General features: G+C 38.7%; 5 protein-coding genes across 5 annotated transcripts; all 5 read right to left on the bottom strand.

The window, feature by feature from the left end:
- Window positions 1–210: 210 nt before the first annotated feature.
- LOC113173567 (olfactory receptor 11A1-like) lies at window positions 211–1,143 on the bottom strand. The gene has a single exon (XM_026376998.1). It carries the CDS (start codon window positions 1,141–1,143, stop codon window positions 211–213), a length of 933 nt encoding a protein of 310 aa, XP_026232783.1.
- Window positions 1,144–3,058: 1,915 nt separating this feature from the next.
- Window positions 3,059–3,982, bottom strand: LOC113173603 (olfactory receptor 11G2-like). The gene has a single exon (XM_026377054.1). The coding sequence runs from the start codon at window positions 3,980–3,982 to the stop codon at window positions 3,059–3,061; it is 924 nt and encodes a 307-aa protein (XP_026232839.1).
- Window positions 3,983–5,938: 1,956 nt separating this feature from the next.
- LOC113173501 (olfactory receptor 6N2-like) lies at window positions 5,939–6,865 on the bottom strand. Its single transcript, XM_026376925.1, has one exon. The coding sequence runs from the start codon at window positions 6,863–6,865 to the stop codon at window positions 5,939–5,941; it is 927 nt and encodes a 308-aa protein (XP_026232710.1).
- Window positions 6,866–9,459: 2,594 nt separating this feature from the next.
- On the bottom strand, window positions 9,460–10,386 carry LOC113173629 (olfactory receptor 11A1-like). Its single transcript, XM_026377096.1, has one exon. It carries the CDS (start codon window positions 10,384–10,386, stop codon window positions 9,460–9,462), a length of 927 nt encoding a protein of 308 aa, XP_026232881.1.
- A 9,813-nt stretch (window positions 10,387–20,199) lies between these two features.
- LOC113172726 (olfactory receptor 11A1-like) lies at window positions 20,200–21,126 on the bottom strand. Its single transcript, XM_026375740.1, has one exon. It carries the CDS (start codon window positions 21,124–21,126, stop codon window positions 20,200–20,202), a length of 927 nt encoding a protein of 308 aa, XP_026231525.1.
- Window positions 21,127–22,878: the final 1,752 nt, after the last annotated feature.

The following is a 22,878-nucleotide window of genomic DNA, read 5'->3' on the forward strand; positions in this document are numbered from 1 at the left end:
GTGAGAAAAGTGTGGTTAATATACAGAATAAAATCACACATCTATCAATAATTAGATTCTTTGAGCAAATGCTTCTCACTGTGGTTGAACTATAGACATAAAGCTAAATGTATTATTATGATTATACTGAATACGTCCTGTGAATAAGAGCTCACCACTTCACTTCTTTTATATTATTACATTTGAAATAAGAAAATCAGTAATGCTCTATCACTTCAATTTATGCTGACAGAACAACCTTTTGAGGTGTTTAGAAATCTCTCTCAATTTTAGTCCGTATATGATAGGATTAAAAAGAGGATTATACATTACTATTTGTAAAGTCATTACAAAACGGGCAGTTTTTGGAAAATCAGATGCCATTCTGACTATAATGATATCATAAGTAACCAAACAAGAATAGTTGATTAAAACAAGCAGATGAGGTAAACAGGTCTGTGCAGCTTTTCTCCTGACTTCTCCACAACTTTGATATGATATAATAAGTATCTTTGCGTATGTGAAAAGTATGAAAAGCATAGGAAAGAAAACAAGGTTAAGCAGAACAACCACACCATATATAGTTACTGCTCTTGAACTATCACAGTAAAGATGGTTAATAGAATTGTTACAGAAAACTCCTTTCAGTGTAAAGCTACAGAGTTTGTTATTAGCATTTAGTCCAACTGGCACTGCAACCTGACAAGCAGGCAGAAGCCAGGCTAAAATCAACAAAATAATCATAGTTCTTTTTCTCATGATAGTTGGATACTGCAGAGGTTTACATATAGCCACATATCTGTCATAGGCCATGGCTGCTAACAGTAAGAACTCTGAACAATATAATGAGTAAAAAAGAAAACACTGAAAAAGACAAACTTGATAAGATATGATCTGTTTTTGTGATAAGAAGTCAATCAGTAGTTTTGGGTAGATGTTAGTGCTGAAAAGTACAGAGTTCAGTAACAAAGCTGCAATGAAAATGTACATAGGCTCATGGAGGTTTTTGTGGATCATAACAAGACCTAAAATAATAGAATTACAGATAAATATTAGAATATATACTGTCAACATGATCACAAAGTAAAGATATTTATATATGTGCAATTCTACATGACCATCAAGAGTTATATATGTGACATTTAGTTCTCCATGCATTACCATTGACATTATATTGTCAGATATGGTATTACCAGTTTCCAGTTGACCGGTAGATTATATATTGAGAAAACTTTGAATACAAACTGTGAAAGACACGTAGACTAGAATTGCATAAATGAATTATAACTCGTCATCGTGTTATTAATACCTGACTCTGAAATGCACTTGTAGTGTTTCTCTTCAGGAAACTGTTCCAGTTTGTAAAATGACTTTATGAGACTGCACCCTCTATGGATCTCATTAAACTCAACAAATATGTCATCAGTATCACAAAGGCAGGAGCTATTAAAATGTATGGGGACCTGCTTCAGGTCCCTGGACATGCAGTTTTTTGTCGAAACAGTTTCTTGTTTTTTGTTTTCTGTTTTTCTTCATGCTTTTTGCAATCAACCAAGTGAAGTAAGCATTCTTAAAAGCACTACTTAACTTTAACTTGTCAGTTTTGTCTAAAAGGTGTTCCTCCTTCTTCTTCTTCTTCCTAACTTCTTTAGTTGTCTGTGGTCTTCCAGTCATTTTCCTGTTGCTAAGCTGCTTGTTATTTTATTTTATTTTTTTTAAATATTGCAGTATTTGTCAGTTGCAATGTTCTTACTATGTCTTTGATGGGTTTAGTGCAGTAAATTTAAAAAAATCCCTTACACTGATGTTTGCCTTGTTAACAAATGCATGAAATTCAGTAAAAATGGTTGACAGACAGGATTGTGGAGGTCCAAGACTGCTACTACTAGACAAGGTGGCTGGAACATCATAACCATAATTCAAACCGGAAAAGTTTCCAAAGTTGACACTTTGACCCTTAAGAGTTTCTGAGTAACTAGTAGCTGTATCCGCACACTTTCTCTCTTGTCTTTTCTATGCTGGTCTCCACCAGGAGGTGCCACAGTCTGAGGTTTAGAACCAGTTTAATTCCACAGGCCATCAGAATCCTGAGCACTTTTTTCAGCCGTACTTCTGTTCTGTCTTTTCTGTAGCTAGCGTGTCAGGGCTTCTAATTATGGTTCATATGAATACTTGTGCCTTAAATGAATGACAATGAAGTTTTAAATCTGAACCCAAAAATATGGATTGAAGTTTTTTAAATGTGCTACTGTGATACTGTAAAAGCAAATTTGCTAATATATCAACCTTTATGAAGAGCAAGCTTTGTGGGTTGACACCTAACATTATTTAAAGTTACCTTTTTTATTAAACATGATTTGTCTCATATTCCTTTGATGCATTAAATTTAAAAAAATGTTTGTGTGATGATTCCTTCAAAGCGGCCTTTGGGTCCAAAAGGCATTTCTTGGTTTATAATCATGTTTTTTTATTCTTTATGAGACTGGGCAGACTTAGAGCTGTGACCTCTGTGGCAGTGCTAAAATATTATGGCAGTTACATAGTTTCAGTCATAATCACTTGGTGTTTACTGTGATTGTTCTTATTGCTGGATGTGTGTCCTTAATTGTTGTTGATTTTCTGATGATTACAGTATAAATTTCACCCATGGGCTCCTGTGGTCAGTGTATCTCTGTACATATCTCTTTCTTTTGCTGAAAGTTTAATTAGGTTTATTTTTTCCTCAGTAAAAGTCAGAGCAATGCCATTGCAAAGAAAACTTTTATTTAAACTTTTCAAAAATATGAAAACATTGCTCTCATATGAAATTCATCACTTGTGCAGTAACACTGCTTGCTACAGATACAAACAATCTTACTTCACTATTTCTCCAGTCAAGTCAAGTGTGTAGTATGCAGAAAAAAAAAAAAAAACGTTTCTGATGTCAACATGTGCAGCAGTAAAGACAAAAAACACTATATATAACTTTTCTTAAAAATAAACAAATGCAAATTCTAATGTACAAATATGGTCTTTAGTAATGACCTAAATAATTCTCTTTATACTTATTTCAGAAGTAACTTTAATCAGTGTTAATATGTCAGATGATTTTGGTTGGACATAACCTTTGGAGATGTTTAGAAATTTCTTTCATTTTGAGCCCATATATAAGAGGATTAAACAGAGGATGATACAAAATTACTTGTAATGTCATTATTAAATGGGCAGTTTTTGATAAATTAGACTCCACTCGAGCTATACTAATGTCATATACACTTAAACAGGAGAAAGTGATTAAAACCAGCAGGTGAGGTAAACAGGTCTCTGCAGCTTTTTTCCTGACTTCTCTACCCCTGCGATAAGCTATAAGAAGTATTTTTGTATATGTAAAAACTATGAAGAGCACAGGGAGAATTGCAAGATCTATTAAAGCAACTACACCATATATAGTAATGACCTTTGAGTGAACACAATGAAGTTCATAAATTGCATTGTTACAAAATATTCCTTTCATAATAAAGTTACATAGTTTAGTTTCAGCACTCAGTATTGCTGGGACTGCAATATGACACGCAGATACAAACCAAGTTAAAATCAGTAAAACAGTCACAGTGGAGTTCTTCATGATAGTCGAATATTGCAGAGGTTTACATATAGACACATATCTGTCATAGGCCATGACTGCCAACAGTAAGAACTCTGAACTACCTAAAGAGTAAAATATAAAAAACTGAAGGAGACAGGCTGAATAAGATATGATCTGTTTGTCAGATAAAATGTCATTTAAAAGTTTTGGGTAGATATTAGTGCTGAAAAGAACAGAGTTCATCAACAAAGCTGCAATGAAAATGTACATAGGCTCGTGGAGGTTTTTGTGAATCCAGATAAGACAAACGATAGTAGAATTACTGCAGATTATTAGAATATAAACTGTGAACAAAATAAAAAAATAAACATATCTGTATTTGTCATCTTCTACATAACCATCAAGAGTTATATATGTAGCTTCTGTCTCATTATCCATTAAGGTTGACTAAGCCATTTGTTAAGTTATTAAACAGGCAGATTGCATAACCAGTAATAACTAGTTTTAAACTGGAGTAGCATAGCAATAATTTCATATCCAACCTGTACAAACTGTCTTTTTCATTCACAAACAGCTGACATTAAGCTGAACACAAAATATTCTTAAAGTGAACTGTATGAGTCTGAGGAAAGTTTTTATTGGATTACTTCATCCTCTGTGAGTCACACTTTAATCTCTATAGAATAGATTCTAATAAGTACAGAACTTTACAAAACCCTGGAGGCCTGATCTGTTTTGGTATCTGATGATTGAGATAGAGCAGTGTAAAGGTCTTATTGGTAATGTTTGGGGAGGGGTGTCCTAAATTTTGGTGTACATTTACAGATTTGTGTACATGTATACAAACTCAGATTCAGCACTCATTTACATTTGACACATATTTTCAACTCACATATTTACAGACTTGACAGTGTCAATTTTCACACGTTCACACTTTCACACACATGTACACCTGTTCATTCAAATGACTGTCGGACCCACTTAGTAACTTGACTGAAACCTCCCCTAACAATGGTCCAGGGGATATCAAACATTGTAGAAAATAATCTATAATTGTGTACACAAACAAATAAATACTAATTGAAATGTGTAAATGTGCACAAGTCTGTAAATGCAAATACTGCTATTGCATGTCAAATTTAATTTGCAAAAATATCTAGGAACAGTCGTCCATCTGAAAAAAACTATAGAGCTTCATGGGCTAGTAATCAAATGATGCTTTTAACAGATTTTCCGTTTTAAAACCTAGTCTCCTGAAATAATGTGTCTATACAACTACACTGAAATCACAAATATGTTTCTGTGTGTCCCAATTAGATTTTCCATCAACATATTGACTATATGTTCACAATTATTGCAAATGACAGGTCGCAAATCCATTAATATTTATTATCAAATGTACACAGGCAAGAAATTTTTGTCTGCAATTTTTTAATTTATGCAAAAATAAGTTTTTATGTCGGTGAAGATTTTCAGTCGTCCAGGCAAAGTTATCTGGAACTTGAGTCATGGCCAGTACATCCTTGTAAATCCTTCACATCCTCCCCATCCTTTGTTTCACCTAACAAGCCTATTCAGACCAAGGGGTGGAGGGAAACCAAACCTGGAGCATAGATTTGTGGCCTCTAACCAACTGTCTTCAGACTGAAAAAGCTACTTGGATGAGCAGCGAAATGTTTCAACTAACAAAAGGAAGTCCAGTTGCCATGACTCAACTTCCAGTTAAGATTTTTATGTTTGGGTTTAGACACTAACAGCAGTGTGTTAAAGACATGGAGGGACAGATTGTGAGCTAGGTTAACACGGAAAAATCAAACAGTCACTGCTCACACAATATCTTAGATCAAATTTATGGATGATCTTTCTCTAACCTTAACCAAGTGCTTTTCTTGCCTAAACCCAAGCTCACAAAAGATTCTGGACTCAGCACTGGGGCTGCAGCTTGTCAGTCCTCCACATTATATGTCATCCATCCACCACAACCACATCTTTGCAACTTGCGCTCCCTCATTCTTATTTATAGCTGGACCTGTGTTCTCATTTATTACTGTGGTTGACTTATTGGTTTTCTGATTAATAAGTTATTGTATTATGTGCAGTTGTTACTGTATGTGTTCACCATTTCTATTAGATTAGGACATTATTGCCTTTCAGCTTTGGCTACATCTCTTATTACACCATATGCAGTTATTACATTATCAGTTTCTGCAGGGCACCTCTGATATGACCATCACACATGCCCCAGCCCCAACTGCCACAGATACAAGAAATTTAACTTTCCTTATTTTCCCAGATAAGAAAAGTTTGAATTGAAATAAAATATTATCTGATGTCAGTACATGCAGCAGTTGAGCATCAGAACACTAGTTAATTACTTTAACCAGTGTTCATATGTCAGATGATTTTATTTGGACTGAACAATCTTTTGAGGTGTTTAGAAATTTCTTTCATTTTGAGCCCATATATGAGCGGATTAAACAATGGATTGTATAAAATTGTTTGTAATGTCATTAACAACCTCACAGTTTTTGATAAATTAGACTCCACTCGAGCTATACTGATGTCATACAAAGTTAAACAGGAGAAACTGATTAAAACCAGCAGGTGAGGCAAACAGGTCTCTGCAGCTTTTTTCCTGACTTCTCTACCCCTGCGATAAGCTATAAGAAGTATTTTTGTGTATGTGAAAATTATGAAGAGCACAGGGAGAATTCCAAGATCTATTAAAGCAACTACACCATATATAGTAATGACTTTTGAGTGAACACAATGAAGTTCATAAATTGCATTGTTACAAAATATTCCTTTCATAATAAAGCTACAAAGTTTAGTTTCAGCACTGAGTATCGCTGAAACTGCACTATGACACGCAGGTACAGTCCAAGCTAAAACCAGTAAAATACTCACAGTGGTGTTTTTCATGACAGTTGGATATTGCAGAGGTTTACAAATAGACACATACCTGTCATAGGCCATGGCTGCCAACAGTAAGAACTCTGAACCACCTAAAGAGTAAAATATAAAAAACTGAAGGAGACAGGCTGAATAAGATATGATCTGTTTGTCAGATAAAATGTCATTTAAAAGTTTTGGGTAGATGTTGGTGCTGAAAAGAACAGTGTTCATTAACAAAGCTGCAATGAAAATGTACATAGGCTCATGGAGGTTTTTGTGAATCCAGATAAGACAAACAATAGTAGAATTACTGCAGATTATTAGAATATAAACTGTGAACAAGATAAAATAATAAACATATCTGTACTTGTTATCTTCCACATAACCATCAAGAGTTATATATGTAACATTTGACTCATTGTCCATTAAGGTTGACTAAACCATATCTTACCCATACCACCACATAGCAGGTAAAAATTAATTCTAAAAAGTCTCATTATAACAACACACCAACATCCAACCTGTACTGACTTGTCTTATTCATTTACAGTAAGTCGGCAATATGTTGATTATACTAAATTCTGAAAGTGAACTCTTTGAGTCTGAGGAAAGTTTTTATTAGATTACCTTCATCCTCTATGGATCTCATTAAAATCTCCATCAAACTGGGTTTTAATAGAGCACACTGGTAGCCTCCTAATGGTTTATGTATATCCCACACAACTGCAGCCTGGTTTGTGACCTTTGTTGAAATACCCCTGTTCTGGGAAATAAATGTTTTCTCAATGTCATTGTATATATGTATATGTGTAGTGATGGATGTAGCAATCCCAAGTGACAGCAACATCAGGAAGAAGGAGCACAAGAAGACTAAGAAGTACCAAGGGCTGAAAGAAGAGATGGAAAAGATGTGGAAGGCACAAGTGGTACCCGGGGTGATAGGAACACTGGGGGCTGTAACTCCCAGAGTCTGCTGGAGTCTGGGATCTGCTGGAGAGTGGCTCCAGCAGATCCCAGGAACAACATCTGAGATCTCTGTCCAGAAGAGTGCAGTCCTAGGAACAGCTAAGATACTGCGCAGGACCCTCAGGCTCCCAGGCCTCTGGTAAGGAGGACCTGAGCTTGAAGAAATAAGACCGCTCCAAGGAAGGAGCGAGGGGGGAATTTTTTTTTTTTTTTTAACTAAACACATACACACACACACACACACAATTACTAAGATGAAGTGAAGTATGCTCAGTGGATAGTGGATTTAAGGGTGCTTTCACACCTTAGTGTATTTGCTTTGGTCTAAATTAGTGGATGAGTTTCCTCTTGGTTCAGTTTCTTTTCACACTGACAAAAATCCAAGTGAACTAAAATGAGTCATGTGAAACTACGCAAGAACGTCCTCTTCGCTTATTGATTGGATGTTTCTGCTGCGGGAACAGAAGAAGTAAATACAGGAAGAAGGTGAAGTGTTGTTCTACTGTGCGTTTGTGTGACAGTAGGGAGGTGAGTTCACTATGAATGTTAATGCAGATTGGTCCTTGATCCTGTTGATTATTGTTTATTACATTACATCAGACCTGGTGTCTGTGAGACACTTCACCTCCTCACGTCTCCACGTTTGTCCTCCATTAATCAGACAGCATGTTTTTAGTGGACAAACAAGAAAATATCTACACACTACCCAAAGTCCTTAAATCATGCGATTCATAGCATTTGGTCCTTTTTTTGGAGGTCTCGGTGCAGTTGTTTTGGTGCACACCCAAGTGCGATTACCGTGTTCACAAAACAAACCGCAGCAAGAGGGAAAATGAACTTGAGGTCGATTTAATTGAACTAAAGCCTGTGCTGTGGTGTGAAAGCACCCTAAGACTGGTAGATACAGCAGTCACTTGATACTGTACAACCAGACTTACCAACCTGTGCACCACCTCAATTGAGTACAAGAAGGCCTATGACTCAATGCCTCACAGATGGATCCTGGAAAGCACAGAGCTGTCCAAGATCAACAGGCCTCTAAGAGCATTAATCAGGAATGTAATGGGGTTGTGTAAAACAACCGTAGAGGCCAACTTCAAGCGAATTGCAATAGTCACCATCAAGTGCAGGATTTTCTGAAGAGATGTTCTGTCCCATGCTGTTCTGAAAGGTCTGAACCCCCTAAGCCAGGTCATTTCCAAACCAGTGGAGTTAACATCAGGCACCCCTTCTATACTGATGACATGTTAACCTAACTGAATGTCTCTGGACAGTGTGAGGAATCCGACGAGGGGAAGAACATGCAAACTCCACAGAGAGACATCTAGCCAGCCCTCTTGCTGTGAGATGATCATGCCAACCACTTCACCACTATGAAACCCCTTTTGCTACTTTATATTATTTCTTATTTAAACTGTCAATTGTCAGTGGAAGGCTGCTAGAATGAATGTTGTAACATTAATAGCCAATATCAAATATAAGAAGAACAAATTATTTATTTTTTGCTGTTCTCTCTTTGCTGTACTTCGGTCACACAAATGAAAGAAACCTCCATAAAAGGCAATTCAACAAGTGTCTGCTCCACCTTAATGGTACGATAGTCATAATGTATGCTTAGTAAAGAAAAAAAAATACTATCACTATGTATATTACTATTATTTTGGTTTATTTTTTGCAACACACCAGTGGCAACACACCTTTCAAATAGCTACTTTTTCTGTTGAGGCAAAGTTGTGATAAGTGGTTTCATTGAAAAAAAATTAAATTGAATGGACATCTAAATCATCACACAAGCCTCAATGTTGACAATCACACCCACAGACAATCATGGATATGCCTGCATAGTCAAAATTAAAACAACTTCCAAGAATTCACCTTCCTGAATGACTAATTTAAGAGAAATGTTCTGATCAATCTAAAATCAGTATGTTCACCAATGGAAAAACAGTTTATCAAAAATAAAAAGGCTAACTTCAAATAGTCATATATAAAAGTGTTGTGTAATGACCTTAGAAAATTCTCTGCACAATTAGTACCTAATCAGCAGTAATACATTAAATGACTTTGGTTGTACAGAACAACTTTTTGAGGTGTTTAGAAATTTCTTTCATTTTGAGCCCATATATGAGCGGATTAAACAATGGATTGTATAAAATAGTTTGTAATGTCATTAACAACCTCACGGTTTTTGATAAATTAGACTCCACTCGAGCTATACTGATGTCATATGCACACAAACAAGAGAAACTGATTAAGACCAGCAGGTGAGGTAAACAGGTCTCTGCAGCCTTTTTTCTAACCTCTTTACAACTGTGATAAGCTATAAGAAGTATCTTTGTATATGTAAAAATTATAAAGAGCACAGGGAGAATTGCAAGATCTATTAAAGCAACTACACCATATATAGTAATTACTCCTGAGTGTAAACATAGAAGTTCATAAATTGCATTATTACAAAATATTCCCTTCATGGTTAAGTGACATAGTTTAGTTTCAGCACTCAGTATTGCTGGGACTGCAATATGACAAGCAGATACAAACCAAGTTAAAACCAGTAAAACAGTCACAGTGGAGTTTTTCATAATAGTTGGATACTGCAGAGGTTTACATATAGAAACATATCTGTCATAGGCCATGACTGCCAGCAGTAAGAACTCTGAGCTGGCTAAAAAGTAAATTATAAAAAACTGAAGGAGACAGGCTGATAATGATATGATCTGTTTGTCAGATAAAATGTCATTTAAAAGTTTTGGGTAGATATTAGTGCTGAAAAGAACAGAGTTCATCAACAAAGCTGCAATGAAAATGTACATAGGCTCGTGGAGGTTTTTGTGAATCCAGATAAGACAAACAATAGTAGAATTACTGCAGATTATTAGAATATATGCTGTGAACAAGATAATAAAATACACATATCTGTATTTGTCATCTTCTACATAACCATCAAGAGTTATATATGTAGCTTCTGTCTCATTATCCATTAAGGTTGACTAAACTATATAATAAGTAACTAAACAGCCAGTTTACACAAACAGCAACAACTCGTTCTAAAATAGAGTATCACATCAATTAAACCAACATTCAACCTGTGCTGATTCCCACAATTCATTCACAGGCAGTTCACACTAAAATTAACTTAATGTATGTTGATCTCACATAATTCTGAAAGTGAACAGTTTCAGACTGAGAAAAGTCTTTATTAGATTAATTGTTTCTCTATGGATCTCATTAAAATCTCCCTCAAAATAGATTCTAATATGTAAAGAATGTTATAAACCCCAGGGGCCTAAAGTTACCGCACTGCTTGAACATGTGCCCCATTACATAATTTCTCCCACTCAAAATCAGGTTTGTACTAGTCATCTCTGTTCCATGTGAACAGTAATGATGTTCTACCATAGCCTGTTGTTCTCTGATGAAAGGTTAGACATTAGGCATTATATGAATACATTTTTCACAGTGATGCTGATGTCCACACAAGATATATACGAGTAAATACTTCCCAGAAACATCAAGACATAGTCAAAACAGTCAAATAATTTCCTCTCTTGGAACAACACAAAGGCAGAATTTTACTCCTACTTTCCACTGGGTCCAACAGTGGCAGCTGATCGTCACTACCATAGCTTATGGTTTTACTACCACTAACCTTGCCACAGTGAGTCTCAGAAGCAGCTCTCCACTAAAAATACATAATGAGTCTACTTTTGACGGATTACGCTTCTGGGACACTTCTGAAAAGCTTAAATTCACCAAGCAGGTTGTACTTTCCTCCTACTTTACACCTTGGTATTGTTTCTAGTGGGAAAAACACCTTCTAAACAAAGTAGGAATCAATTCAATTCAATTCAATGTTATTTGTAGAGTGCTTTTTACAATTGACATTGTCACAAAGCAGCTTTACACAACCAAAGAACAGTACATGAACAGTGGAATGTGTATGAATCATGAAATCAGATTGTCCCTGATGAGCAAGCCGAGGGCGACGGTGGCAGGAAAAACTCCCTGAGAAGGCAACAGGAAGAAACCTTGAGAGGAATGTAGTAGAAAATGTCCTACCCATGTCCTATCTATGAACCCTTGTCCTGTCTAATGTCTCCTATCTTCTTTCATACTGAAGTTGCTCTTTTCTCCTACAGGAACCAGACTCAAAAGGGAACCCATCCTCATATGGGTGATTACATGCTGTGTAGGCAGCAGGCAGTCCAGTATAACAGTTAATGTCTTTAACTAACAATAGTGAACACAAAACAGAAGTCTTAACTTAACTTTGAAAAAAAAAACAAAGACACATTTTTTAAAATCCAGAACTGCAACAAAGTGCTTTGCTTCTGAAACGCTCCCAGGTGGGAATGATGCTGTTGGAACTAAACAGTATCCCAGCTGGAATGCAAAACAGACACTCCCAGTGGAAAATAGAGGTGATTACAAGTAAACACTTCCCAGAAGCTTCAATACATAATCAAAACAGTCACATCATTTCCTCTCATGGAACAACACAAACAAAGTCTGATATGTACTGTATGAGGGGAATGATTTCATTCAATTCAATTCAATTCAGTATTATTTATTATCTCAAGACACTTTACAGTGTTTAAGGTTTAAGACCTTATAGAGAATAATTATACAAAAAATTATAGAGAAAACCCAACAATCCCATTTGAGCAAGCTTTAGGCAACAGTGGAGAGGAAAAACTCCCTTTAGAGGAAGAAACCTCCAGCAGAACCAGACTCATAGTGGGCGGCCATCTGCCTCGACCGGTTGGGGTGAGTGGAAAGAAGAGAGAAAAAAACAGCAGGCAACAAAAACAACAACAAGCAGCAAAAACACTGGACAGGTGAACTGGATTCTGGAGATGTACAGCTCCAGGCCGAGGAAACCTGCAGAAAAGTACAGAGAGAGGGAGACAGAGAGGAGGAAACACAACTAAAAGAGAGAGAAGACACAAAGTTAATGACATGCAATGGTAGAATTTGAAAGGATAGAGGAAAAAGGAGAGAGGAGAGGAGCTCAGTTTATCAGTAGAGGTCCCCCAGCAGAATAACCTATAGCAGCAGAACTAAGAGATGGTTCAGAGTCACCTGATCCATCTGTAACTATAAGCTTTATAAAAAAGGAAAGTTTTAAGTCTAGTCTCAAATGTAGAGAGGGTGTCTGCCTCCCTGAACCTGAACTGGGAGCTGGTTCCACAGGAGAGGGGCTTGGTAGCTAAAGGCTCTGCCTCCCATTCTACATTTGGAAACTCTAGGAACCACAAGTAAACCTGCAGTCTGACAACGGAGAGTTCTGCTTGGAAGATATGGAACTATGAGTTCTTTAAGATAAGATGGAGCCTGATTATTAAGTGATTTATAAGTGAGGAGAAGAAATTTAAATTAAATTCTGGATTTTACAGGGAGCCAATGGAGAGAAGCTAACGTAGGAGAAATATGATCTCTCTTGCTAATTCCAGTCAGAACTCTGGCTGCAGCATTTTGAATGAACTGGAGGCTCTTTAATGAGTTATTGGGACAAACTATTAATATTGAATTACAGCAGTCCAGTCTGGAAGTAACAAATGCATGGACTAGTTTTTCAGCATCACTTTCGGACAGGATGCTCCTAATTTTAACTTTAATGTTTCTCAGGTGAAAAAAGGCAGTTTTAGAGATTTCTTTGATGTATGAAGTGAAGGAGATATCCCGGTCAAAGATAACTCCGAGATTTCTTACAGTATTACTTGAGGCCAGAACGAAGTCATCAAGGGTGAGAATGTAATCAGACATAGTGTCTCTGAGATTTTTAGGTCCAAATAAAATAACCTCTGTCTTGTCAGGATTAAGGAGAAGGAAATTGGAGGACATCCAGGCCTTTATGTCTTTTAAGCAGCTTGAAGTTTGACTAATTGATTAGTTTCTCCTGGTTTCATAGATAAGTATAGCTGGGTATCATCTGCATAACAATGGGAATTTATAGAGTGTTTCCTAATAATATTGCCTAAGGGGACAAATATAAAGTGAAAAAATGTTGGTCTATAATTCACTAAGACCCCTGAGTCCAGAGTAGGCTTTTTGAGTAGGGGCTTGACTACAGCAACCTCAAAAGCCTGTGGTACGTAGCCTATTTGTAAAGATTAATTTATCTGATCTAATATGGACGTGCTGATCAAAGATAAGACATCTTTGAGGAGTCTAGTCGGGATGGGAGACTGTCAGAGCAAAGACTTACAGTATGAGTAACAGGTCAGGGAAGAAAATCAGTGGCAGAAAGAACAGGTCCGGTCAGCAACAAGTAGTCAAGTAGTCAGGGAATCAGAATAGCTGGAGAGTGGCTTCAATCTGGCAGGAAGTGTGGACTGAAGGGCTAATTATAAAGGGTAAAGCACAGGTTGCAGCTGATCAAGGCTGACAAGTTATTTGATGCAAAAGTGTTACCAGCATTCAAATCAGTTGTGTGGCCTTCGGATTTCCCTCTCCTTTACAGTCTTCAGTAGGACTGTCACAAGCTGGATAAAGAACTCCATGGCCAGGAATAACACCGGGTACAGGAAAGAGTTTTAAAGGTTTTAATAATATCAAGGGACAAAATCTAGCCACAGGGGTTGCAAGCCAGTTACTTCTGTGCCGGTCCCAAGCCCGGATAAATAGAGAGGGTTGCGTCAGGAAGGGCATCCAGCGTAAAAAATGCCAAAATTACCATGCGAATCATCCACAACACTTTCATACCGGATCGGTCGAGGCCCGGGTTAACAACGACCGCCACCGATGCTGTTAACCTACAGGGTGTCGGTGGAAATTTGACTACTGTTGGTCGAAGAAAGAGGGGAGGCAGAAGGGTCTGTGGACAGAGAGAGAAGGGAAAAGGCAGGAGCATAGGTCTGAGAATAGGGACTCTTAACGTTGGCACGATGACAGGGAAAGGCAGAGAGCTGGCAGACATGATGGAGAGAAGGAAGGTAGATGTTCTGTGTGTGCAGGAGACAAGGTGGAAGGGCAGCAAGGCACGTAGTATTGGAGGAGGATACAAACTGTTCTACCATGGTGTGGATAGGAAGAGAAACGGGGTAGGAATGATTCTGAAGGGGGAGTTTGTGAACAATGTTCTAGAGGTGAAAAGAGTCTCAGACAGGGTGATGAGCATAAAGCTAGAAATTGAAGGGGTGATGGTGAATGTAGTCAGTGGGTATGCGCCACAGGTTGGCTGTGAGTTAGAAGAGAAGGAGAGATTCTGGAGTGAGTTTGATGAGGTCATAGAGAGTATCCCCAGAGGAGAGAGAGTTGTTGTTGGAGCAGACTTCAATGGGCATGTTGGTGAGGGCAACAGAGGTGATGAGGAGGTGATGGGCAGGTTTGGTGTGAAGGAAAGGAATCTGGAAGGACAGATGGTGGTGGACTTTGCTAAGAGGATGGAAATGGCTGTAGTCAACACTTACTTCCAGAAGCGAGAGGAACATAGAGTGACATACAGAAGTGGAGGTAGGAGTACACAGGTGGACTACATCCTATGTAGACGAGGTCATTTGAGAGAGGTTAGTGACTGCAAAGTGGTGGTAGGAGAGAGTGTAGCCAGACAGCACCGCATGGTGGTGTGTAAGATGACTCTGGAGGTCAGGAAGAAGAAGAGAGGGAAGACAGAGAAGAAGACCAAGTGGTGGAAGTTAAAGAATGAAGAAACTTGTGAGGAATTCAGGCAGACGTTGAGACAGGTTCTTGGTGGTCAGGATGAGCTTCCAGATGACTGGGAAACTACAGCAGAGGTTATCAGGGAAACAGGTAGGAAGGTGCTAGGTGTGTCATCTGGAAAGAGGAAAGAAGGTAAAGACACTTGGTGGTGGAATGAGGAAGTACAGGAATGCGTCCAGAGGAAGAGGTTAGCTAGAAGGAAGTGGGATGTAGAAAGGACTGAGGAAAGTAGACAGGAGTACAAGGAAGCGCAGCGTAGAGTGAAGAGGGAGGTGGCAAAGGCCAAACAGAAATGTTACGATGAGCTGTATGACAGGTTAGACACAAAGGAAGGAGAGAAGGACTTGTACAGGCTAGACAGACAGAGAGATAGAGATGGGAAGGATGTGCAACAGGTAAGGGTGATTAAGGACAGAGATGGAAAGGTGCTAACAACCCAGGAGAGTGTGCAGAAAAGATGGAAGGAGTATTTTGAGGAGCTGATGAACGAGGAAAATGACAGGGAAAGAAGGGAGGAGGATGTGGATGTTGTGGAGCAGGAAGTAGCAGAGATTGGAAAGGATGAAGTTAGGAAGGCTTTGAAAAGGATGAAGAGTGGAAAGGCTGTTGGTCCTGATGACGTACCTGTGGAGGTGTGGAAGTGCTTAGGAGAGACAGCAGTGGAGTTTCTAACCAGTTTGTTTAATAGGATTCTAGAGAGTGAGAAGATGCCTGAGGAATGGAGGAGAAGTGTTCTGGTTCCGATCTTTAAGAACAAGGGTGACACGCAGAACTGCAGCAACTATAGAGGAATAAAGTTGATGAGCCACACAATGAAGCTGTGGGAAAGAGTAGTGGAAGCCAGGCTTAGGAAGAAGGTGGAGATTTGTGAGCAGCAGTATGGTTTCATGCCCCGTAAGAGCACCACTGATGCCATTTTTGCTTTGAGAATGTTGATGGAAAAGTACAGAGATGGTCAGAAGGAGCTGCATTGTGTCTTTGTAGATTTAGAGACGGCGTATGACAGGGTGCCGAGGGAGGAGCTGTGGTGCTGTATGAGGTTGTCAGGAGTGGCAGAGAAGTACATCAGAGTAGTTCAGGACATGTATGAGAGAAGTATGACGGTGGTGAGATGTAGTGTGTAGTGTGTTGTAGGTCAGACAGAGGAGTTCAAGGTGGAGGTGGGACTACACCAAGGATCAGCTTTGAGTCCCTTCTTGTTTGCTATGTTGATGGACAGGCTGACAGATGAGGTCAGACAGGAATCTCCCTGGACAATGATGTTTGCGGATGACATTGTGATTTGCAGTGAGAGTAGAGAGCAGGTGGAGGAACAGCTGGAGAGGTGGAGGTTTGCTCTGGAAAGAAGAGGCATGAAGGTCAGTCGTAGTAAGACAGAATACATGTGTCTGAACGAGAGGGATCCAGGTAGAAGCGTTAGGTTACAGGGGGCTGAGGTGAAGAATGTGGAGGAGTTTAAGTACTTGGGGTCAACAGTTCAGTGTGATGGGGAGTGTGGAAAAGAGGTGAAGAGGAGAGTGCAGGCAGGTTGGAGCGGGTGGAGGAAAGTGTCAGGAGTGTTGTGTGACAGAAGAGTGTCAGCAAGACTCAAAGGAAAGGTGTACAAGACAGTGGTGAGACCAGCTCTGCTCTATGGGTTAGAGACGGTAGCAGTGAGAAAGAGACAAGAGGCTGAGATGGAGGTAGCAGAGATGAAGATGTTGAGGTTCTCCTTAGGAGTGACCAGGTTAGACAGAATAAGGAACGAGTACATCAGAGGGACGGCTCACGTTGCATGTGTTAGCGACAAAGTCAGGGAGGCCAGAGAGTAATAACAGAAGCACGATGAGAAAACAGTTCAAATTCTTACACAGATGATGGTGATGAAATCCAAAGTCTAGTAAACATTGTAATAATACAGTTTGGGTTTATGTACAGCAGAAGTTCAAATAGGCTAATAAACAAGGTCAGGGGAAATCCAGGTCATGGATAAGGCAGTTCAAAGAAAAGTCTGTCAGGAAAAATCCACAATCCAACAAAAATCTAAGCCGAAAACCAGGAGGTCCACAAAGAGTCAGAACAGGGAAGGGACGAGGGAGGGGAACAGATCTGGGCAAAACACTCACGGTAACAGAGGGGTAGACAGGAAGCAGGGTCAGGTCAGGCAGTGAGGGGAACCTGGTAGAGACAGGGTAGAGGGGGTGCAGGTCCAGGAAGCCGAATCAGGCAGAGACGGGTTCAGGTCCAGTATTGTGAGAGGGGGGAATGACAGGTAATAAGCAGAACTCACAGTACCAGGCGGTCAGACAAAAGACTGTCACCGTTTCAGCCTGGCACCAGGCCAAGCTGGATTTTCCTTCATTTCCCTCTCTTCACTCTCCCTCTGGACTCCACCCACCAGCCCATTCTCTCCTTCTGCTCACAGCAATCAGCTGAACATTGGACTCACCTGTGCCCCCTTTCCCCTACCAAACTCTCCTCAGCCCTTTCCCCTCTGTCAGTTCGTCGTCGTTCCCCAACTGGCCTCCAGTCTGTGTTTCCCATGCCTGCTCCTGCTCATCCTCCTCAGCCCTGTCTGCTTCCCTCCTGGACTTTGTTCCCCCCTCTGAACTCTTGGACCTATTTTTCCCGTAGGTGTTTTCCTGCCTCTGAGCAGTGGTTTTTGGTTTTGTACTTTGGTTCCTGATTTATTACTTTGTACCATGACGTTTTGGTAGTTTTCTGTTGTTACTTTGTCTTCGTGTTTCCTTGCCTGTTTTTGTAGTGTCGGTGACACCCCCCTTAGTTTCCCTGTTTTTGCAGTGTTACTTAATCCAGCAAATCCTGTTTTCAGTTCATTCCTGCCTCGTCCCCCTCCTTAACCTGTGACAAAGACAGGGTCCAGGGCAGGCAGAGTCCGTTTAATCAAAATGGCAGTCCAAGAGAAAATGCTGGATAGTTATTCAGAAGATTGACTATCTGGCAGAGGGGAAAAGCAAACAGGTCTGTATATAAATACAGGCAACAGGCAGTTGACCAAAATAAGGGCACGAGGGGAAGACGGGCAGCAAGACTGGAATCGTGACAGGGACAGTGAGAAGGAGGCATTGCTGTTGACCAGAATGGCTGCAGTGCAATGGAACCACCGGGTTATCCTTCCATTTGTATATATCATCCTTCCCAGATATTGCAATTCCTTATGGTTGGTCTCCAATGTAAACTTCGTCCCCAGAAGGTCATATTCGAAAATACCAGGGCCCACTTGATTGCCAAAGCTTCTTTCTCCACTATTATAAATAGCAAACCTCCGTGGTGAAGAACTTGCGGCTGATGTAGACAACATGATGGTAGTCTATTGGTGGTCCCTCTACAGGTGCAGCTCCAATACCCCTTTCAGAGGCATCTGTTTGCAAAACACAATTTTTGTCAAAATCTGAACTGTGAAGGACTGGACTCTTACTCTGGGATTGCTGGATGTCCCAGAATGCAGTTATCACGTCTGTCCACTGCATCTGGTTTGGGCTACGGGAGCCAGCCATATAAGTCAGTGGTGCAGTCCAGGATGAGAAAGTTGGTATGAAGCAATGATAGAAGCCTGCTATCCCAAGAAAAGACCTGAGCTACTTCTTAGTTTGAGAAATGATTTAATAGCATGGATTATTTGAACTTAGTTTAATCAATACAATTTCCCCCTGGGATTAATAAAGTTTTTTTGAATCTTGAATCTTGAAGACAGCTCCAATGGTGAAACCAAAGTACTGTGTTTCAGTTCTGGCAAGAGCACATTTAGCTTAACCCCACTGAGAATCTTTGGGATGTGCTGCAGAAGACAAGATTGGACGGAAATAAATGTTGTGACATTGCAGAAGGTAACTGAAATGTTGAATGTGTGTCGAAATCAAAGCTAAATGTGGATCAATTAAATATTAGAGTGTATAAATTCTCTATATTTATTTCACATAAAACTAATCAAAAGCTTTGAACGTGGTTCTGGCACGAAGACGAGATACCATAACGTCCTGTATAAGCCTCTCTGAGACTGTCCTTCTGTGAGAAAGACAGCAAAGTATGGTCCACATACAAGTTTTACTACTTGACAATGTTTAGCAGCTGCAGTTAATATTAATACCTTCAAAGTCTGCCTTGAGGAGGTTGGCACAACAAAGCACAGGACTTTGACACAGTCGAGTGAGGTTTGAGTCCACTATGTTACCAGTATCGTGACAAACATGACATTTATAGTAACATAACCATGTTTATTCAGTGCTTAAATCTATGTTTCTGTGCTGTCTTAGCTCCACTTCCAGGCCTTCACATGTGATTATCAACTATTACTTGCAATCAGCTATTAAAACGAGATCAAACATGTTCTGTTGTTGGCCCTATAATTGTTTAAAACTCATAGTTAGGTCAGGCACTTTTTTAAGTCGTAAGAATCTCTTTTCATCAATCATTTTTTTTACATTTGTCTATGAAACACTGGTCAACAAATTGCTTTACCCTCAAGTGTGCTATATAAATAGACTTGACTTGACATAGCTATATAAATAAAATTTGATTTGCTTGATTTCCCCACTATTTACTGTGGGTTTTTTTTCTATGGCCAGAATCCCTCACTTTATTATTAATTAAGGCAACCTTTATGCCTCTCCTTCTTAACCCTAAAAAGAAAAACATATCAAGCTCCCTGCATCAAGTATAGCAATTAGTGCAGACCTGAAGTATGATTTTTAACACATAAGTTAGTTCATTCTCTCTAAATTTAAATTCAGAAGGCCACTCCTTCCAAAGTATGCAGTCTTCTAATTTGATACCTTAGGATACTATGTGTACTTTTGTTTAGTCGGAGAGTAATTTTTTGTTAGCGAAAATGGGCAAATGTTGAATTAGAATCTGTTGGAATGGATAATGGTTAATACTGAATTCTAAGTTAAGGAATAAAACAGAATTGTGCAGAATTTTAAAAGTTCCATTTGTCACTGCAATACAAAAAGCAATTCCGCCTTTTTCACATTACTGAACTTAAGTCAATAATAATGTTTGCTGTGTGTCTTTCGTTTATTATACTAATTCAGAAAAGTGAACAATAACTGATTATAGTAACAAACAGACTTCATGAACACATCTCTTCATGACTGATTAAGAAAAAAATATCTGTATGTGTTCTTGATATGTCAGATAATTTTGACTGGACAAAACAAAGTTTTGAGATGTTTAGAAATTTCTTTCATTTTGAGCCCGTATATGAGTGGATTGAATAAAGGATGGTACAAAATTGTTTGTAATGTCATTAACAACTTCACAGTCTTTGATAAATTAGACTCCACTCGAGCTATACTGATGTCATATGCACACAAACAAGAGAAACTGATTAAGACCAGTAGGTGAGGCAAACAGGTCTCTGCAGCTTTTTTCCTGACTTCTCTACCCCTGTGATAAGCTATAAGAAGTATCTTTGTATATGTAAAAACTATAAAGAGCACAGGGAGAATTGCAAGATCTATTAAAGCAACTACACCATATATAGTAATTACTCCTGAGTGTAAACATAGAAGTTCATAAATTGCATTATTACAAAATATTCCCTTCATGGTTAAGTGACATAGTTTAGTTTCAGCACTCAGTATTGCTGGGACTGCACTATGACACGCAGATACAAACCAAGTTAAAACTAGTAAAATACTCACAGTGGTGTTTTTCATGACAGTTGGATATTGCAGAGGTTTACAAATAGACACATACCTGTCATAGGCCATGGCTGCCAACAGTAAGAACTCTGAACTGGCTAAAAAGTAAATTATAAAAAACTGAAGGAGACAGGCTGATAATGATATGATCTGTTTGTCAGATAAAATGTCATTTAAAAGTTTTGGATAGATAGTAGTGCTGAAAAGAACAGAGTTCATCAATAAAGCTGCAATGAAAATGTACATAGGCTCGTGGAGGTTTTTGTAAGTACAAATAAGACAAACGATAGTAGAATTACTGCAGATTATTAGTATATATGCTGTGAACAAGATAAAAAAATACACATATCTGTATTTGTCATCTTCTACATAACCATCAAGAGTTATATATGTAGCTTTTGTCTCATTATCCATTAAGGTTGACTAAACTGAATGCTAATTAATTAAATAGGCAAATAGCAAATATTCATTTCAAAAAAGGTCAATACACCAACATCAAATCTGTGCAGATCTGCTTTATCATTCACAGACAGCTGACATTATGTTGAAAACAACATTTTCTCAAAGTGAACTGTATGAGTCTGAGGAAAGTCTTTATTATATTACCTCATCCTCCATGGATCTCATTAAAATCTCCATCAAAATAGCCTCATGAAACCCCAGAGGCCTAAAGTTACAGCATTGCTTGAGCATGTGACCTATTACATAATTTATCCAACTCAAAGTATGGTCTGTACCAGTCATCTTTATTCATTGTGAATAGTTATGATGATTTGCCATGGCCTGTTTTGTACCTGACGAGAGGTTACCCAGCAACACCAAGACATGAAGGGTATTTGATAATGAAAAGTTAGAGAAATTAATATGATAACAGAGAAAACATGTTTCTCATTTATTTCTAACACTTTAATCAGGGGTAAACATCTAAAACATCAACAATTATCTTTGACAAAGCAACAGTTTTTTGCTGGTCAGCCTTCATAGTAGTTGTCCATTGATTCTAGGGTCTACTGTCTCTAATGTCCACAAAAACTCCGCCACTGTGGTGTCCGCCCCAAGCCTAGATAAAAAAAAAAACAAAAGAAAACATGGGGTGGTTGCATCAGGACATAGCATAAGCATAAAAAGCTGCTCAAATAAATGTGAAGACTATGACTATGAGAAAGTAGCTGCTGGAATACTCTTTGTGGTGGCTTTGGTAACTTAATGACCAGATCCCCATCAAGCTTTCGTGGGAGAAACTAAATAAAAATAAATGTTTCAATGAAAACACGTGTGTGTAGCTTTTTCTTGCAAGTGTATATTTTAGACATGTTGGTCAGAGCATACAGCCACAGTGGGGCTGATATTTTTATCCAAACAAGACTTTTAAACAGAAGAAACACTCACCCTCTATAACCTGATGAGTAAACACTCCCCAAAAATCAACCAATGCATAATCAAAACAGATAAAGAATGTCCTGTCTTTGAACAACACTTGGGCCCTAATTTATTAAGTTTCAAAATAGTGAGTACTATATTGTACGCACAACGTCAGTGGCCTCCCCCTGTCCAGATCAATATCCAAGACATTTAAATGAGTTTATGCTAGATTATATATATTTTGTTTTTTTTACAGTGTATAGGAATTATCTTTTAATGCAACAACAAGGGGCACAATCCAGTGTCACATGGTTGTGTCAGGAAGGGCATCTAATGTAACTTTTGCCAAAACAAACATGCAAATCACCAACACTACTTTAATACCAGATTGGTATTGGACCGGGTTAACAACGACTGAACTGTGCTATTGTTGGTTGAAGAAGGGGAGGAGGAAGGTGTGTTCGTTGGCAGAAAGAGAAGAGGAAAGAGTGTAGAACTAACAGTATAGACTTTGAATGTTGGGACTATAACAGGAAAGGCTAGAGAGTTGGTTGACATAACAGGACATACTGTGTGTCCAGGAGACTAGACGGAAAGGTAGCAAGGCTAGAAGCTTAGGATCAGGGCTCATCTTGTTTTACTATGGTGTAGATGGGATGAGAAATGGAGCAGGAGTTATTCTGAAAGAGGAGTTTGTCAGGAATGTTCTGGAGATTAAACAAATCTTAGATAGGGTGATGACTCTGAAGCTGGAAATTAAAGGTATGATGTTTAATGTTGTTAGTGGTTATGTCCACAGGTAGG

This window comes from Anabas testudineus, chromosome 21 (genome assembly GCF_900324465.2).
Source record: "Anabas testudineus chromosome 21, fAnaTes1.2, whole genome shotgun sequence".
Taxonomy (NCBI): domain Eukaryota; kingdom Metazoa; phylum Chordata; class Actinopteri; order Anabantiformes; family Anabantidae; genus Anabas; species Anabas testudineus.

What these genes read in the sequence shown, in the direction of transcription:
- LOC113173567 (XM_026376998.1), bottom strand. Translation starts at nt 1,143, where the DNA reads ATGGTAATGCATGGAGAACTAAATGTCACATATATAACTCTTGATGGT.
- LOC113173603 (XM_026377054.1), bottom strand. Translation starts at nt 3,982, where the DNA reads ATGGATAATGAGACAGAAGCTACATATATAACTCTTGATGGTTATGTA.
- LOC113173501 (XM_026376925.1), bottom strand. Translation starts at nt 6,865, where the DNA reads ATGGACAATGAGTCAAATGTTACATATATAACTCTTGATGGTTATGTG.
- LOC113173629 (XM_026377096.1), bottom strand. Translation starts at nt 10,386, where the DNA reads ATGGATAATGAGACAGAAGCTACATATATAACTCTTGATGGTTATGTA.
- LOC113172726 (XM_026375740.1), bottom strand. Translation starts at nt 21,126, where the DNA reads ATGGATAATGAGACAAAAGCTACATATATAACTCTTGATGGTTATGTA.